Raw genomic sequence first — 17,923 nt, 5'->3', positions numbered from 1 at the left:
TATCAATGTAATATTTGCATAGGACAGGAAAAATAAAAATTAATTTTCCTTATTTGTGTTTTGTTATACAAGTATACATAAAATCAACACAATGGAACACTTCATGATGTCAAAATAATTTTATACTCGTTTTTAACTATGCGGATATATCTGCTACCCATCTGCGGATGAGTAGAAATGCAGCGGATATATCCGCCACCCGTCTTTGAAGATACGACCATGACAATCTTAGGCAATAAACAAAGAACAATATGTAAACAATAAATAAAGACATTGTAATGTTGAGCGGACATTTGTAAATCCCATTTTATTCTTATGGAGAATAAGTAAACTGTTGTAGTTTGTTTATGCATATATTTGGATCAAACTTGGCCAATCTATTTATTTTATACTAAGCTATTAATATTTTACTATAAAACACACTTTATTACCCTGTAGGCAGCAAACCTAGGTACTCGTTAAACCTAATGTTGTTTGAATAGAATTTATTGAAAATCAAATCAGGCAAATGGAAATTTGCTTAGTCTGCAGGTTTGCTGCGGCGGGGGTATTATTAATTGAATCCATTCGTAACCCCAAGGGGTTCAAAGAAATAAGGGGTATGATAAAAAAATATATTTATATTTTATTGTATCTTGTTTTGAAGGTGGTAATAAAATATCTAGTAAACAATGCAATTATACCAATTTTACTGAAACAACATCACCTTTAAAAATCAGTAAAAACAGATTTACAAATATACAAATCCCAGTTATATAGTAAAAATGCTAATACTAAAATGATCCTCAAACCTTTAAAACCTTTGTTTGTATAGGATCTTAATACTGACAATCATACATGTAAATTTTAATAGAAATGTATTAGTGAACAGTGTTATCCACTAACATAACGGTTTTTTACATTTAAAACCAAATAATAAGTGATAAATACTATACAACAAATAGACCCAAGACCACAAATTAAAGTAAAATCTAAAAATTACCAACATATTATGTTCAGTATACTGTTATAAGAGAAATAATTATACGGGTTCCATTTAATACTCATATTGCATGTCGTATTAAACTAATTTCACCGATTGATAATAAGTATTTGGCATTAGTTCTGGGTTTTTAATATTTCATTTACTTCCTTTTGAAGGAATTTATTATTCATGTGATATTTACAAACATAAAATGCAAAAAATATAGTCACACTTGTACAGTGCCAACACGAGTTCAGAAAATGTTATAATGTGTTAAGGCCTATTTTATTTTAGCCTCCAACTTTAAAGATACATTTCAACGTCTGTTTGAAGGGAACTATTGAGAGGAGTAACTGTACGATTCAAATATATTCGCCCCAAATGTTTTAACACCTTCCATGTAAAGGAAAGGTGATACCCACGATTCTGAACCATCAGTTCTATTACTATTACCGTAACCATTAATAATGGGAATGATTTTTGCAAAAGGCCTAGAAAAATTGTTAGGGTGAGCAAATTTAACCAGGCCATTTGTTGTATTGGTTGTGCTAGGAACTTGAGAAAGGGGATTCTTATCATCTGGCAAGAAAAATTCAGATACTCTATCAACTAAATGGGAAAACCCTCTACTGATGCAAGAAGATGCAAGTTCTTTTACTTCAGGTCTGTTAAGCAACTCGATTGTATCAAGCATCATGCCTTTGATGAACGTATCGCCTTGCTCGAATCCACTCCCGTACAGTAACTCCGGCATGCGATTCAATGGTCCTCGGGGGTCATCATTGACAGCAGATTGAATTGCCCAAAACATGTTTTCAATGTGTTGTAGCGTCATATTCTGCTTCAGAGTTATATCTTGAAGCACACAATTCACTTTCTCTTTCACCAACGGACACAGTTCCTTCATACCTTCCTCCAGAAAGTAGTGACACTGCGACAGATATTTTTCTTGCAGATCACTTGTAAATTTAGGATCACTCCCAGGCGCTGTTGACTTGGAGTAGATGAATCCACCGATAACATTCAGCTGGATACGAAGAGCGATCACCAACAGAGTACCAGAGTAAACAAGTAGACACACTTTGGTGAACACAAGTATTTTCAGTTCTTGCCACAAATCTAACTTATTCGATGGTCCTTCTCGCAGTTGTTGTATAACTGCTTCACAGTTTACATGGTTTACGATATTTTCTCTCAAAGTAGAAGACAAGAAAATTATCGTTTGATTACAGGTTTTCTCTGAACTCTCAAAATAATGCTGTTTTCTTGTACGTTCCAAGAATTCTTTAGTCTCTTTCTCTTGCCACTCGATAAATCTTCGCTGAGCATATCTTGTACCCAAAACAGCACCTCCAGCGAACATACCAAGAACAAATAACTTCTTTTTGTGTCTGGCCAAAAAACTTTTTATAAAGGAAAACATAATGACCTAATATTCACAGAAGTGTTGGATTTATTCAGCCCACCTCTAACGATGTCATGTCCATTGGTGCTTTAGAGGGAACCAATATAGAAAATCTTTGAATCACTTTACCTGTAACAAATAAAACGTTGAAAATTACCTGTTAATAAGACTAATTTCTAAAAATTATTAGTAAATATGATCATAGAAACCTTAATCTTAACAAAAATGGTTAAGATCCATGGCTTTATGGAACCAAGATTCTAGAAATTTGAAAAAATGGAATATCAGCTTCCCTTTTGAAGAAACCTGAATTTTTGTTGAATATTCGTTATGTATAGGCCTACTAATAATTAAACCGTTTCTTTCTAAATGAATAGTAGGAGCCTAATTGATTACTGTAGTGGAAAACAATAACTTAAATATCTTTAAGATTTAATATATAAATGCTACGTAATGAATAAAATGGTTTTCTTTGATCCAAGATTCTGGGCCACAATCTGTTTGCCTTAACCCTTTGGTGCTGACTTACGAGTGCCGCTTGTGTGACCGCTACGCAGCGCCGCTAATTATTTTATTATTAATCATTTTCCCCCTTTTTGATTTATCTTAATTTTATGATCTTTATAAATATTAGGTTAAAATAGATATTTTTATTGTCTAATCTTTACAGTAGGCCTACCATAAACTTATCAATCACCTGAGCCCCGATTATTTGAGCCTTATATTCAAGGTGTTTTTAGGCGTCATTGGCGTCAATATATATTTTTATTTTCAGACAGAAAACAATAATTATGTGAATAAAATAGCAATTAGTTTGTAATTGGTTATTTAATCACACTTGAAATAATTGTTAGCCTACACACATTACTAACGAATAAGTTAATTATTTTAACGAATAAGTTAACTCAACTCAGTTCTAGATGGGCCGCTAACCGTTGGCATGACTCGGTCTGCAAATTGTAAACAATAGCAGTGCATTTCACCTTAGGCATTAAGACATATACCGGCTCACATCGCCTTTTGTCAGTTTTTGTCTTTGATGTCCTGACATGATTGTGTCAAGTAGGCTATTTTTAGTTTGAGTGTAAGTTTGTTAATACTGTACATAAGTAGATTGTTGGTTTCGCACAATATTAATGATAGGTAGCATTTTTTAATTTGCCCATTCAATCGTTTTATATTTGTTGACTTCCAAGCAATGTGGTGATGTAAATCTAAGTACCGGTTAGGCTTTAACTTAAAATTCTGTCCTATGTTTTATCCGAGATTCTTGTTAACCGAGGTATAGTCTCGGTCCCAACCACTTTGGTTAGTTCGGAGTAGGTATACTGTGTGGAGACAAGATAAGGCAACTGCTTTATTTCCTTGGCAAATGCTAAAACTTACTCAGCCACATTAGATAACTTAGAACGTAAAAGTACAATATGTAGCCTATTCTATGTAAGTAGGCTAGTTAGGCCTAGGCCTATATTCATATTTTCAAAACTAAGCCTAGGCAGATACTAGGAAAAAACATTGAGGTATTCTTTGAGAGGGATCTACATTTTCTAAGAGGATGGGTAGGGAAGGGTACACTTCCATATCTGTTGGCACAAACAACCGAATGAGTAATATTGAGTATTCAATTGTTTAATTCGATATATCGTTTGGTTAGGTTAGGTTAACCTTACCTAACTAACTAAACGTTATATAGAATAATCAATATATCGATCGATATTTTCACTCGGTTGTTTCTGCCAACAGATTTGAAAGTGTACCCAAGAGGATTTGTTCAAATAACTTAGGGATAGGCCTGTGTTGAAACGCAATAACTTATGAATTGTCATTTAAAAAAAAAAATCCATGCAAACGTGGCTTTAAATCATTAAACATACAGGGGATATTTCTACAAGCATCGGGTGGCTTGGATAATATATTTTTTTGTTCAGGCTTAGCCTAAGACTGAGAAAACTTTAGACTAAACTAATAGACATACAAACAGTACTTACATGACTTGCCAAAAAGGTTAGAATCAATGTCAGTGGTCTAAGAAAACATGTTAATTAACCAATTATTTTGCACCCTACAATCTTTAAATTGCACACAAAATGAAATATATTACTTCACGATCAAACAATCACACTTTAAACGCAATATTGTTGTAATTTTGTAGGCAATTCATTGTACAGAAGTTCATGCATGCCTACCATTGCATTGAATTGAAGCATCACGCATAATAAAATGATGTAAACAATGACTGGTTGACGTTGACAGCTGACTGTGCAGCTGCAATGCAATATGGCAATCGCAGCAGACGCAACCATGAAACTCAAACATTTGAGAGTCAAGACCATTTAGGCATTGATTAAACCTACACAAGTCTGTATCTCAATATACTTTCCATATTTGTCTAATTTTTTGGCTAGCCGAGTGGTTGTAGTGTTCGCCTTCAAGGAAGGATGAAGGTAGCTGGTTCGATTGAAAACTAGTTTCCATACGCATACGTCATTACAAAATTTTGTCTTGGGGCTATCATTAGTTTGTAACAAAAAGGTGACCCTAGATAATAATAAGACCAGGGCCCATTTCATAATAAAGTACAAACTAATATTATTAGTAAATCAGCTGATCGCCCAATGCAAATCTAATGGAAATTACAAGTTACAAGTTGTAACTTGTAGTTTATTATGAAATGGGCCCCAGGGGTTGGACCACGGCTTACAGGCCACGACCTTGTAGAATTGGCAACATCACAAGTAGTGTTTTTGTTTAGTGCCAGACGTCCCATTAGATTACATGGCGGTATCAGTTCATTAATGGCGGCCGGGGTTTGGACAGTCTCCTTACAAAAAACCGGTTGACATTCCAAAGATATAGATACACCCAAAAATTCAACTAACACCAGCCCAGAGTGTGCAGTCACTCAGGAGTTTTGATGGCTGGAGAAAAGTTTGTATGAGTGCACTTTTAACTTGGTATGGAATGGGATATTACAATTATATAATAACGACACATCGGGCTGTATAGTTTATAGAATAATAAAATCCGTCACAACTGATGGTTGGTTCTGTTTTCACGCCGCTGTGGCTGTAGCATTACGCGGAAGGGAGATGATCGACGTTGCCGTCATTGTGGAAGATGATCTTGTCTTACGTGGAATTTTTTGTCTATTTAGACAAGACCCCACTACACTGATTTAGAGGATATACAAATTAACTACTTTTCGGTTTTGAACTTAAGCAGTGGCACGTTACACACTGTTTTCTAGTATCGTTGCAGATACTGTAATTGGTATTTGTGTTATTTTTATCATAGTTTTTTATAAGAGTGGGTAAACTGGTTGATAAAATTCAAGTGAAACTTTAAACAATATAATATCAGTGACACTCACAAAAACACATTTCTTTAGTAATTTTAGGATATTTTTTTTTTAATAATAAACAAGTAAGATGATTGAAACAAAGTGCAGGATGAAGAAGGGATTTATTAGTGTTGTCTGTTAACACTGACGATATTACAGTCCCAAATTCCCAACCAGGTGAGTCTTCTGGAAGTCTTGAAGCATGGTGGAAGGAAATAAACAATATAATATCAGTGACACTCACAAAAACACATTTCTTTAGTAATTTTAGGATATTTTTTTAATAATAAACAAGTAAGATGATTGAAACAAAGTGCAGGATGAAGAAGGGATTTATTAGAGTGTTGTCTGTTAACACTGACGATAATATTTTTTCCACCGTGGACCTTCAGCTTTAAAATGAATCCTCAACAGGTATGCTACCTTTTTTCTAGCCTGAGATATTTTGTGGGGACCGATTCGCTTATGGAATTAAATATATAGATATCTTATAGTAATGCTTTATTGAATTTACAGGTAAAGATTGGAATATTGCAATTGTGATCTATGTATAAATTGTTTGAGTTTTTCATTAGATGATGGAGGCACTTTCACAAAAGGGGATGATTTGAGCATCTGTAAGACAGGCTGAGCACAGATTGAGTCAAGACTCGAGGATTCTGTGTAGAGAACGTAGACAACGGCACTTTTGTTCTTCGCTTGACACCAAGACAGTACTGGAACAAAACAACAATATTAGTGGAACGATGTACCTCAATATCATTATAAATTGAGTCTGCTGATGTCAGTAGCTGATTATTGTAGAAAACTGAAAGGTCGTAGCTAAGAGTAAATAAGAGCATCTTTTCTTACCATTAATGATCATAGTATTGAAAATGAATGTCCGAGAAAATATATTAGGAATTTGGATTTTATAGGTATTGGAATTGGGGGAGTTTTTGGTAATTCTACTATACCATCTTTCGACCGTCACTTCGATAAACTGCCTCTGCCTGGAAATAAATAAACCAGGTTGGCTTAAGTGACCTTTTCTTTAATTGAAGAGACCCCTGTTTCCATCCTTATCACATGAAATAGAACGTTGTCTGTGCAGATCTAGTTTGGTTATTTATCTAAAAGGAATGTGACAAAAAGAAAAAGTCAATGTCTTTTAGCGAATTTCCCATATAGGGAATAAGCTATTACCGTAGTACTCATGGTAAGACCTGGACGCGGGACCGATTTTTTTTTTCGTTTTGAGGTCCCTAGAGGCCAAAAACACCATCCGTTCAAATTCATATATATATATATATATATTTATATATATATATATATATATATATATGTGTCCGTCAGCACGATAACTCGAGCAAAAATGATCCGATTTTGATGAAATTTGGTACAAACGTGTAAACGTACGTTTATTCGAACGAGTTCGCGATCCAGCATGATCGGACCATGGGAACGGGGGTTTACGGGGGGTTTTATGGGGTAAAAATAGGTTTTTCCCATTTTTGACCCAAAAAACATAAAATTTAGCAATTTCTTTCCAAACCATTTTGTAGAGCTTAAAAAAACAAATAATTTAGTATATTGAAGCGTTATTATGCGCCTAATGGTTACGGAGAAAATACCAAAAAATTGTACATTTAAAATTCCCATGTTATTCTTATGGAGAATAAGTAAACTGTTGTAGTTTGCTTGTTTGTGAACATATTTTGATCAAATTTGGAAAATGTTTTTATTTCTTACTAACTATTCACATTTTACAAAAAAAAAAAAAACAGTTTTACCCTCCCTGATGCAGCAAACCTAAGTACTTGTTAAACTAATTCTATTTAAATCAAGAATAAATGTTATATTTTTAAGTAGACATTTCAGTGTAAATCCAATCAGTCAAATGGAAATTCGCTTAGTCTGCAGGTTTGCTGCGGCGGGGGTATTTCTAGTATTTTACGTGTTTCTATGACTTTTTAAATGTTTTTTTTTATGGATGATTCATACCCAGGTCTTATACTTGCAACACCGTTTGGCAGAGCTTTTCAATTAATATAATAACAAATTGATTAAATAGAAGCAGAGAAAGTCAATAAAAATTAACAATATAGGGTGTACATTTACTTATACCTATGTAGGCTACTATTCAATACCTGCAGCTGGGAAACCAGAAATAGTGTTTGGTAGTTCTAGTGATTGAGCTTGGGCTTTCAATGAACAAGCCTTTGTTGAGAGAGATCTGATAAAAGATGATAAGTCACTTCTAGGTTTGTAACTTGACATGTTTTCTGATGTAAGAACAATTGTATGACCAGCTTTCTCTATATAAGGTTTGATCTGCAACATAAAACACATTTAACTAAAAAGTTAAATAACTCTTAAAATTGTATGAAGTTAACTTAAATAGTTATTTGTGTAACTAGTGATGTGTAGCAAAGGCAATTTGCGCTCATGTTACACGTTATATTTTTCCTACAGTTAAAGCATATAAATAATTAGTCTTCCAAACACTATACAACACGTTTTTAGATTAGGTTAAAGTTAAAACCAAGTGTTGCACGAAATGAGGAATACTGCATCAAGTGATCGTAGTTGTAGTATCTTTAAGTGCTGCCAAGCGTACACGTATTACGAGCCTAATAAAAGTAAAGTAAACTATTTTGTGTTGGTTGGTTGGAATACTGAGTGTAGAAAAAGTAGGCCTAAGTAAATGCATCACATGAAAAAATGAAACTTGAGTATATGATTTAAATATAAACAAAGAATGCAGACGTTTTTCCGATTAATCTTCAAGATTTCAGTTTTATTATAGTATACATTTCATAGTTGACTGGCTAAAAGTAAACCAAATGCGTGTATTGATCACTGTTTTCAAGATATAGCACGATCAGCTGTATTGAAGTAAACAGAAATCAGCAGTAAATGACTTCTGTTTTAATTTCAAAAGATGTAAACAAATTAAACCCCATGTTGTTTTAATGGGAAAAGTTTTATTATGTTGCGAATTTATGGTAAAAAATTAAGAAAAATGAATAGTTTCCCCTCAAAATTCACGTCAAAACCTTTAAAATAAGACCCCTCCCATCCTTCTACGGCCATCCAGTCACTCACAATTTCTTTACAAAAATTTGACTTACGGAATTATATATCTAGATTGCACACAGCGAGCAGAGTTGATGGCCAAGCATTTTTGTGTTGTTTAAGTTATTAAACTTTAACTTGTTGTTATTGAACTTGATTGTTAATTTGTTTGTTTATAATTTTGTGCTTTTAGTTAAGCAACTTTACCTTAGTTTTTGTTGTTTAGTTTTTTGTTATTCTTTTGGGTTTGAAAAATGGATGAGGAACTTTTTGATTTAATGTTATTGGACAATTTAGATTGTGGTTCCACAAAGCCACTTAATACTTTAATACTTTCTTATGTAATGGCGACTTTCTCACACACTAATTCAATCAACTTTCCTTTGTCAACCATTTTAGCAAAATCTCAAAAACAAACAGACAAAATGAATAACATCAACTATGCACCAACCTCGGTCACAGTTTCGAACAAGTGGGTCTGGTCTGATCGTATGAAAAAACAAACTATTTTGATTCGTTTCCCACAAGCTCTGACCCTTTCCTTCTCCCGGCACAACAATCCGTGCCAGTTTAGGAGGTGAGACTGCGCTACATGTGTTTGTTTCCAACAGACTCGGTCAGACCTGCCAAGACCGTCAAATTCCGCTTCCAATGTAGATCACACATTACTTCAGATTAGGCCAAGAGGGTGATTTGAACAAGGGACCTCGGGGACCAAAGACCCGGGTCTACCACTAGATCAGCTCGCTCCCCGATCAAAGGATTTTAGAAAATACATTTTAAAAAATGGATGAGACATAAACTTATGTGTATTTTGCATGCCCAAGTTGAAACAAGCGTCTAGGCAGCCAGTGCAACTCCGTGGATCGTGGATCAGAACACCCCCACCACCGCACCATGTTGTACGCTTCCAAATCATACCGGCGCATCAGCATAGCCTAACTGTTCGCAGAAAATTGTTATCTCTATCACTGTCGCTGTCAAAACGTATCGTTTGCAGGTTAAATTTAAATTAAAAATAATTAAACTGTCATAACCTAACCAAACTTGCTGATAATGAAAAACTCGAATGAAGGTTTAGGCCTACTGATCGAAAAAATAGTTCTGTTCTAAAAATAAAAATATAAATGTCTCAAATTAAATTTTATAATTTTTTAATTATAAAATTAAACTGTCATAACCTAACCAAACCAACCAAACTTGCTGATATGAAAAAAATTGTTGACAAAAAGTAGTGCTACCAGCGGGATTCGAACCCGGCACCTTTCGATTATCAGCCCGACACGCTATCGGCACGGAGCGGTGGTGGGGGGTTTCCAATCTGATTCATGATCCTCGGAGTTGCACTAGCTGCCTAGACGCTTATCAAGTTGAATATTACTTACCTTATCTAACATGTGATTTGCAAAATAAAGATGTGGAAGTTGTTCACAGACAAACAATAAAGTGTTTTCTGACAACTGGTAAAGAACAAATGGAAACTTCTTTCTTGAATATAGTTCATTTTCACCTGGGTTGAGAACTATGGTCCATCTATTTAAGATTTTTGTATCTTCAGATATGAGGAAAGCAGCAGAAAAATCTAAAAACACAATGATTATTCAATCAGTTATCAATATGACAGTTTCGTGAGAAGTGGCGAGTCTATTGTAGCTACACAGCGATTGTTTCGTATACGGTTTGATGTCGGTTGAAATTAAGCTGTTCCAAGCCGTAACAAAATCTTCAGAGGGGTGAAAAACTTCAAATTGACTGGAAAGTGGAAACATACTGGATTCAAAATTTGTCCAACCAATTCACGGTAAATTTCAGCCTATTTCAGAGAAAGATTTAGTAAAATTGGTCAATAGTAAGAAAGGAGGCTCTGCCCCAGGTGTAGATGGAATTCCAACTAAATTAATCAAGTAAAATATAAATATACTAAATAAGTCGTAGTACTTATCGTATTAGTCACCACTTCATATTATAAACATGAGTTTGACATCTGGTGTTTTCCCTGATTTTTTCAAACTGGGGAAAGTAAGTTAATTCTAATCTACAAGAGTGGACAGAAAAATCAATGTGTGAGTTTCAGACCAATTACATTAACAAGTGTGTTGTCTATTTATCAGAAAAGTGCGTTAGGGAGTAGCTTGAACAGTGATGGTTAACTACATTTTGTTTGAAAACCAATTTGGCTTTTGGAAGGATAGAAATTTAAATGATGATGACATTTTTCTACTCAATAAAAATATTCATGACACAGTTGGGAGGAATAAGAAACCTCATTTAGTCTTTCTCTTTAAAGATTTGGCCAAAGCTTTCGATACAGTTGACAGGGGAATTTTATTGAACAAATAAAGCTTTAATTGGCGTCAGTGGGGCTGCACTGGAGTGGTTTATAGTTTATTTTAGTAATCAATTTCAAGTTGTGTCAATGTTGGGCCACTCCAATGTACTTCGTTTGATTGATTTTGGAGTTTTCCAAGGAAGTTCGCTTGGGCCTTTGTTGTTCCTAGGTTTATATAAACAATCTTGGTAGGGTCTCATTGGATGGTGGAAAACTTTTCCTTTACACCTATGATTCTGCTTTACTTTTTGAAGGTGTCAGCTGGGAGCAAGTGTACTGTGTGGCTGAGCGTGGGCTTCACACTGTCAAGGTTCGGCCAGAGTCGGCTCTCAGTCAATATATCCAAAACCAAATATATGCCAGTGTCTATGAGAGCCGACCACAACCCGGTCAACCTGCATCTGCATTTGCAAACGTGCGGGAGTGCGAGGCTGTATAAATATTGTTTATGTATTGAGAGAGTATCTGAATACAAATATCTGGGCATCATCTTTGACAACCACCAAAAATGGAATTGCCATTCTAATGATATATATAAATTACTGTGGTTCCCTTGGTCACCTTAATGGACATAATTTCCTAAAAAATTCTCTAAGCAGTAGCAAAACTTACGCTCTAATAACTTAACTTACCACACAATATTTTACCACTTGCTACCAATAAATATTGATGTGCTTGTCCCAAGTCTTGAGAACCTTCATGTTCTGAGTGCATCGAGTACCTAGACAAATGGATTGTTACAATTCATCAGTTTTCTTTAAAATAAAAAATTGCAAAAATGCAGTAGGCCTAATTAGTAAGGGGGTTGCTCACTTTTAGCTTGGCGTTTAACACTAATACCGAAACCCCGGTGTGACAGGCCCACGGGAATTTTCAAAAACGCATGTTGGCAACACTGTTTACTTGGTAGATTCCATTCCCCCAATACCTTCCCCCCTTTTCCTCCCCTACCTATTGATGTATCATTTGTTCATTTTGCATGGGTACCGTGACCTTGACAGGTCGTCTGATCATAACATGTCCGTCTCAGAAGCCCAGCGTTAGTGTATTTTAAAGCGGGGTCTCACAGACTGAGGGTTTCGGTTTGTGTGTTTCTAAGCGGGGTCCATTATTTTTCAAATGGGGTCTCACAGACCGGGGGTTTCGGTTAACGTCAGCCTAGGTGGGGTTTCGGTACTAGTGTTAACGGAGGGTTTCAAGTTGTTCTTTAACTTGATTTAATAATCAACACTTTAGAAATAGTTTAATTAGGCTACAGTACAGAGCAGATTTCAATCCAACCTAGGGTACAGTTTCTTAACTGGGCTATGCTAATATTGATTGAAACTATCGAATTAAAAATATTGATTTTAAATATATATAGGTAGGGTACACTTCCATATCTGTTGGCACAAACAACCGAATGAAAATATCGATAAATATGAATAAATATCGATAATGAAGTGGTGGTCTTCTATCTAGTAACATTATTGGTAATATGGTAGGCTTAAGCACGGGTCACACTAGGCTGTTCGCCAGCCGCTGGTGATCAGCAGCTGGCACCAGCATCACCGGCTCACCAATCCAGGCTGATCAGTGATCAGCTCAGTGTCAGCTGCGAATTTTGTGGTCACATTAAGCTGACAGTAGCGGCTTCTTTCAATTCGCCGCTGATGCCAGCCTAGTGTGACCCGTGCTTTACGCGACCCTATTTTGCCGCAAAACAGCCAGCAATAGATTTTATAAGGCGCGCTAACTACTTATTACTGAACTGAGTTATTGCCAGGTCACACAAGTTGGTGGTAACTTAGGCTAGGCGTAACAGAAAATAATTACAAATAGGCTAATGATTTTTACCTTTCCTCCAATGACCATTCTTCACCATCAGTCACAAAAGATCTTGAATTCAACTCAACGATTTCACCATAATTAGCCATTTCAATGGATTATAACTACACTAAACCCCAGTTAAGTTATAAGAAATAAACCAAGATAACATAACCTAAGAAAGTATGTCTTGTCTTTTTTAAGATGTTGCCAAACAATTTTTGTTTTTGTTTGCAAGTCATCAGTGAAGTCATCTGCGGCATCCTGACATCTCTGCTCTGTATTTTTTTTTCTTTTGCAGGCTAGACTGTGATGCACGAAACCCTTCCGTTTGGTCTGACTGAACTAGTCTCGGCTCTCGGCAGTCTCATCTCACCGGAATTTGGGAAAAAATCAAATACCCCATTACCCCTCGCTATTTCTTAGAAACCGCTTGTGTAACGTCATCAAACCCTCATTTGATGGTAACTGATCGACAACTTGCAAAAAATAACTTAACTATGTAAATTAATTGATTATTGACATGATTCAATTAATTTACGTTGCGCCTAAGGGAGTATGTTTTATCTATGGTTGCGCTGACTGAAAAAAGTTATTGGGGATGAGGTTTGTGGTTTTGGTTTGTGTTTTTTGGTTGTTATTGTTATGACCACTGTTATGACTTATGATGAGTTGTTTTTAAAAGTCTCTGGTTATTTTAGGGTGGTCGGGTTTGTTTCGTTTCATTTGACGTCTTTGGTTTTGACTTGAGTTGAGGTTGAGGAGAGTTGAGTTGAGTGAGAGTTGCTTTTATTTATAGTAGAGTTGCTGTTGCTGTTGCTACGTTTGTTTTGGTTTGATTGAGGTTATTTATTTTTATTTAATTTATCACTCCACTCAAAGACTCAAAGAGAGAGTAGATAGTTTCTCTGCCGAATAACATTTTACTTATTACTGTATAAACTAAAGTCAACTTAACTTTCTGAAGTTCGAAAATATTTTATTCTGTAACCCAAAGATGGCTTCAACGTTAGAATCAATGGTCAGAGTTGAAGAAAGATTTGTGGAACCTGAAAAGCCGGTGGATAGAGAAAAGGTAGGCCTAGGCCCAACTTTGTATTGTGTCTTTTTCATATTTAGCCTATTTCACAACCTTTCTGAAAACGAGGTTTTCGAACGAAGGTTTACTAATCGAATCGATAGTTTCAATCGATGTCAGCATAGCCCAGTTAAGAAACTGTACCATAGGGGATTACATTACCTTTGGGATAATTTTATTATAGGCATAATGCATGGGCAGTAGGCTAGGCTTAGACCTTTAACTTAGGGCCTAGTTTAAGGGTAATAAGAGTTCATGTTAAGGTTCCTTTGTGTTCAATATCTTTAAAAAACTTCAGATGTTTTCTTTCACTTTTATTGCAACATACCCTTGGTTATCTATAGGCCTATGTAAGAAATGTGGTGGTGCTACAAAATTTACTCTACCCGTTGAAGCCAACAACAAAAATGTTGTTTCCCGCTTTTCCGGTAATACGGTACTTTTACAGGGGAAATGAAGATCATTTTCGAATTTAGGACGTTATCAAGCATAATAAGCAAAAAATTATTATTTTAGCGTGGCATCCGTGATCTATATAATACCAAATGTTTTTGTTTATTTCCTCTCTTTGCCACTGATTGTAATGCAACGACTCACTGTCCCAACCATCTACTCATTGTATAACTTAGGCCTATAATAATTAAATTCTACAGCTAGGCCTAACTTAAAATCCTCAAACCTCATTGGTCCAAAATTGTAACAAACTTGAAACCTTATAGTACGGTAACAAAAAAATGCTGCTAAGTAACTTACACCTATGTATTCCACCTACCCTTGCAGTGATAGCCTAAGGCTCGTTCACTTTCAGTCGGTCACCAGCTTCATAGCCCTGCATGTGCCTTTGAAATGTTTTTGTGATGTTTCTCATGTTGTATATGTAGGCCTACTATTTATTAATTGACGAAATGTAAATGAAGAAATCCAGTGAAGAATGTTTAAATACTTAACAGTATTTTAGATTAGTGTATCAGGGTCATTCCATATTAAATCAACCAATAAAAATTATTTTCAACCTGACCATCTTGGATTTTGATGAAATTTTGCATACTAGTAGTATTTTGAGTCCAGAATCCAAATATGTTTTTTTTTTTTTAAATCTATCTTTCATATTTTTTACGATAAAAATATTTCAAAATGGTAAAAATTGGCGTTTATTACCGTGCGCGCAAATCTAAAATATCTAGGATGAGTTCTATTGCTCCTATCAAGTTGTACAATGGCTCATTTTAAAGAGGATTCAAATGCCTTTAATCTGATACCAAACTCAACCTACTTTGGTAAAAATTAATTTTTTTAAAATTTCAAAATATGTTTTTGAAAAAAAATTTAAGATAGTGTTTAACTTTGCTCTTGTACTCTGCTTTGTTTTTGGGGGGTTTTGTTTCAAGATGGTCAGGTTGAGAGCCTAGTTGATTTGTTATGAAATGACTCACGACTACAACCGACGATAGAGTAATCTCTGAAACGGCCGTAGTGTCATAACCAAACAAGGATTACGAAGACAGTAAGTACATATACCGGTATATTTATTTATATAGGCCTACACGCAATCTGCCACTCTGAAAAATCAAAAAATAATGTAATTTACGTTTTAGACTTGCCCGTTACTGCTAAGAGTATTCTGTTGCAATGGAAGGCACAATAACTCACAGGAATACAGGAATGGCAACGTACCTGCAAATGAACTCCAAATTTATACATGGTAAGTTCGCTAGGCCTAGATTATGTGAGCAAAGTAAATCATTATTTGGTTAATTTGTGTAGGAAGATAGATACTTTAATTAACTAACTTGCAGTTTTAAAAGTTCCTGTATTAGCCTATTGCCCTACACTTTTTTTATTTTTGGGTTCCCAGGCCAAATAAAACAAACTTATTTTTTTATTTTGTAATTAAAATATTTGTCCAAATTTATTTCTGATTCGAGATGATTCCAGTGGCGGATCCAGAGGGGGGACGAAGGGGGTGACCGCCCCCCCCCTCGTGCATTCATAATATATTTTTTTTACTACATGTAATACAGTAGTGCATACATATTGTGTCAAATAATTTGTCACACTAGCTTTGAACAAAGAAATGGTATTAAACTGCCATTTTGGAGACTTTGACTTAGTTTACACTAATTTTTCGGGGGGGGGGGGGTACCCTGAACCCCCCAGACCGCCCCCCCTTGTGACTGTTCTAGATCCGCCACAGGATGATTCTCTCAATATTTATTGAACTTTAACTAGGCCTAGGTCAACGTGAACCAACATCTTAATGTTGAGTTTGCAAACCAGCCAATCCGACTTTAAACAAGAGTTTTAGCAAGTTTTGCACCTAACTACTCTTTCACTCAAACTATGTTCTTTAAAAACAGTTAATTGCACAATAAAATATTAGCTAAGCCTATTATGAACAATCCACGAGTTGCATTATAATAATTCAATTTATTTTTTATTTATGTAACTTCCAATGTTAGGATGGATGCCACTTTGAGGGAGATAACAAGCCTGGTGAAAGAAGTCAATCCAGAAGCAAGGAGGAAAGGAACCATGTTTGATTTTGCTTTGGTTTTCCCAAACCCTACTACTCCTGGATATCGCTTTAGAGATGTCGGGACCACGATTTCTGGCCAGAAAGGGCCTGATGATCCAAAAACACTTTCACAGCTGAGGTTTGTTGATTCTTTATAAATGGTAATTATTTAAATATTTGCATTTCATACTTTGAGCTCTTAAGACACATCACTAATGAAGGTTAACAAAACTAAAAATCCTTTTTCAATTATCTATGAATAGGTCTTCAGTATTGTTATTTCTGATTTATAACCGAGCGGTCCAAGCCAATCTCCCTAGCCAGGAATACCGTGTTGGAAGCTCTAATCCTCTCTTGCTTTTTCTCTGATTGGGCCTGATGAAAACTGGCCAAAATCAATCTGACATTATTAGGCTACATCTTTTACACATGTAAACCACAATTATTTAGTTAAAAACATTAGTCGAAATATAAATATCTATGCTTTAGAAAACAAAGTTGAATTTACAAAACAGTATCAGTGTTGATCATATGGGTTAAGCCACTCGTAAAATGCTGATCAAGAAGTTTTTTGAACATTACAAATTTGAATCATAGTTTAAGAATGATTTGTAATGAAGGTAAAGTTGGAATTATTCCCTAATCAGTTTAAACCTGCCTGCCTACTGGCCTCTTGACTTTATTCTTTGTGAAGAAGGATAGGTGATGGCTGGCTTTCCCCATGTAATAGTGTGCTACAAAGGCAGTTAATATAAACTAGAACTTGTGATGGGCCTACATGCGAAGTTTTCTCTTACTTTGTGTGTCTGTGCTCTTTAAACCTAACATGATTCATGCCATGGATTGTGATAACAATTTCAACCATTATTTAAATGATCTTTTAGTATCAACTCAATTTGAATGTCTGTTTTTTTCCAGATTCACCATAGGAGACTACATGGATGTTTGCATCAGTCCGCCCACTCGTATGAATCCTCCGATGATGAGACGCGGGGGTATGATGAGACAATACTGAAGACTCATCAAACCTCATTCACGTTTGGAAACCACTGTTAAGTTAAGAGTCCTGATTCTTTGTGTAATTTTGTCAGATTTTTGTAAGAATAAATAGTTTAGATGTGATGGTTTTGTTATTTGTATCCTAAAAGGGTTGTATACCATGTATATTATGGATTGTGTATGACCATTTCTAGGTGACTGAACTTACTGAAAAAGTCTTTTGGTACGGTATGAGATTCAATGTTCAATATGGAATTTTGAGTTAAAATTAGCATAGTTTAAAAACCACTAAAGTCAGACATTTGGTAGTTCTTGTACTTTAAACACGGTAATTGCAAGTATTTAATTGGTGCACTATACCAAAAATGAAAATCGAACCACAGGTGTGGTCTGTAGCTCTGTCCACATCCACACACACAGACATCATCTC

At 35.3% G+C, this 17,923-nt stretch overlaps 3 protein-coding genes across 3 annotated transcripts; 1 reads left to right on the top strand and 2 right to left on the bottom strand.

The window, feature by feature from the left end:
• Nucleotides 1–244: 244 nt before the first annotated feature.
• Nucleotides 245–4,567, bottom strand: LOC128993524 (peroxisomal biogenesis factor 3-like). Its single transcript, XM_054417487.1, has 2 exons — nt 4,358–4,567; nt 245–2,498 (listed from the first exon to the last, which is right to left on the bottom strand). The coding sequence occupies exon 2, from the start codon at nt 2,385–2,387 to the stop codon at nt 1,302–1,304; it is 1,086 nt and encodes a 361-aa protein (XP_054273462.1). The 5' UTR covers nt 2,388–2,498; nt 4,358–4,567; the 3' UTR covers nt 245–1,301.
• A 1,626-nt stretch (nt 4,568–6,193) lies between these two features.
• Nucleotides 6,194–13,092, bottom strand: LOC128992728 (proteasome assembly chaperone 1-like). Its single transcript, XM_054416453.1, has 5 exons — nt 12,932–13,092; nt 11,728–11,816; nt 10,152–10,348; nt 7,839–8,022; nt 6,194–6,425 (listed from the first exon to the last, which is right to left on the bottom strand). The coding sequence occupies exons 1-5, from the start codon at nt 13,009–13,011 to the stop codon at nt 6,220–6,222; spliced, it is 756 nt and encodes a 251-aa protein (XP_054272428.1). The 5' UTR covers nt 13,012–13,092; the 3' UTR covers nt 6,194–6,219.
• A 681-nt stretch (nt 13,093–13,773) lies between these two features.
• Nucleotides 13,774–17,616, top strand: LOC128992462 (histone deacetylase complex subunit SAP18-like). Its single transcript, XM_054416046.1, has 4 exons — nt 13,774–13,976; nt 15,575–15,681; nt 16,439–16,633; nt 17,413–17,616. The coding sequence occupies exons 1-4, from the start codon at nt 13,899–13,901 to the stop codon at nt 17,507–17,509; spliced, it is 477 nt and encodes a 158-aa protein (XP_054272021.1). The 5' UTR covers nt 13,774–13,898; the 3' UTR covers nt 17,510–17,616.
• Nucleotides 17,617–17,923: the final 307 nt, after the last annotated feature.

Source organism: Macrosteles quadrilineatus, unplaced genomic scaffold, assembly GCF_028750875.1.
Source record: "Macrosteles quadrilineatus isolate MER2022 unplaced genomic scaffold, UCM_ALF_1.0 Scaffold_4__1_contigs__length_99947679, whole genome shotgun sequence".
NCBI lineage: Eukaryota > Metazoa > Arthropoda > Insecta > Hemiptera > Cicadellidae > Macrosteles > Macrosteles quadrilineatus.
This window is presented reverse-complemented; position numbering and strand designations above follow the sequence as displayed.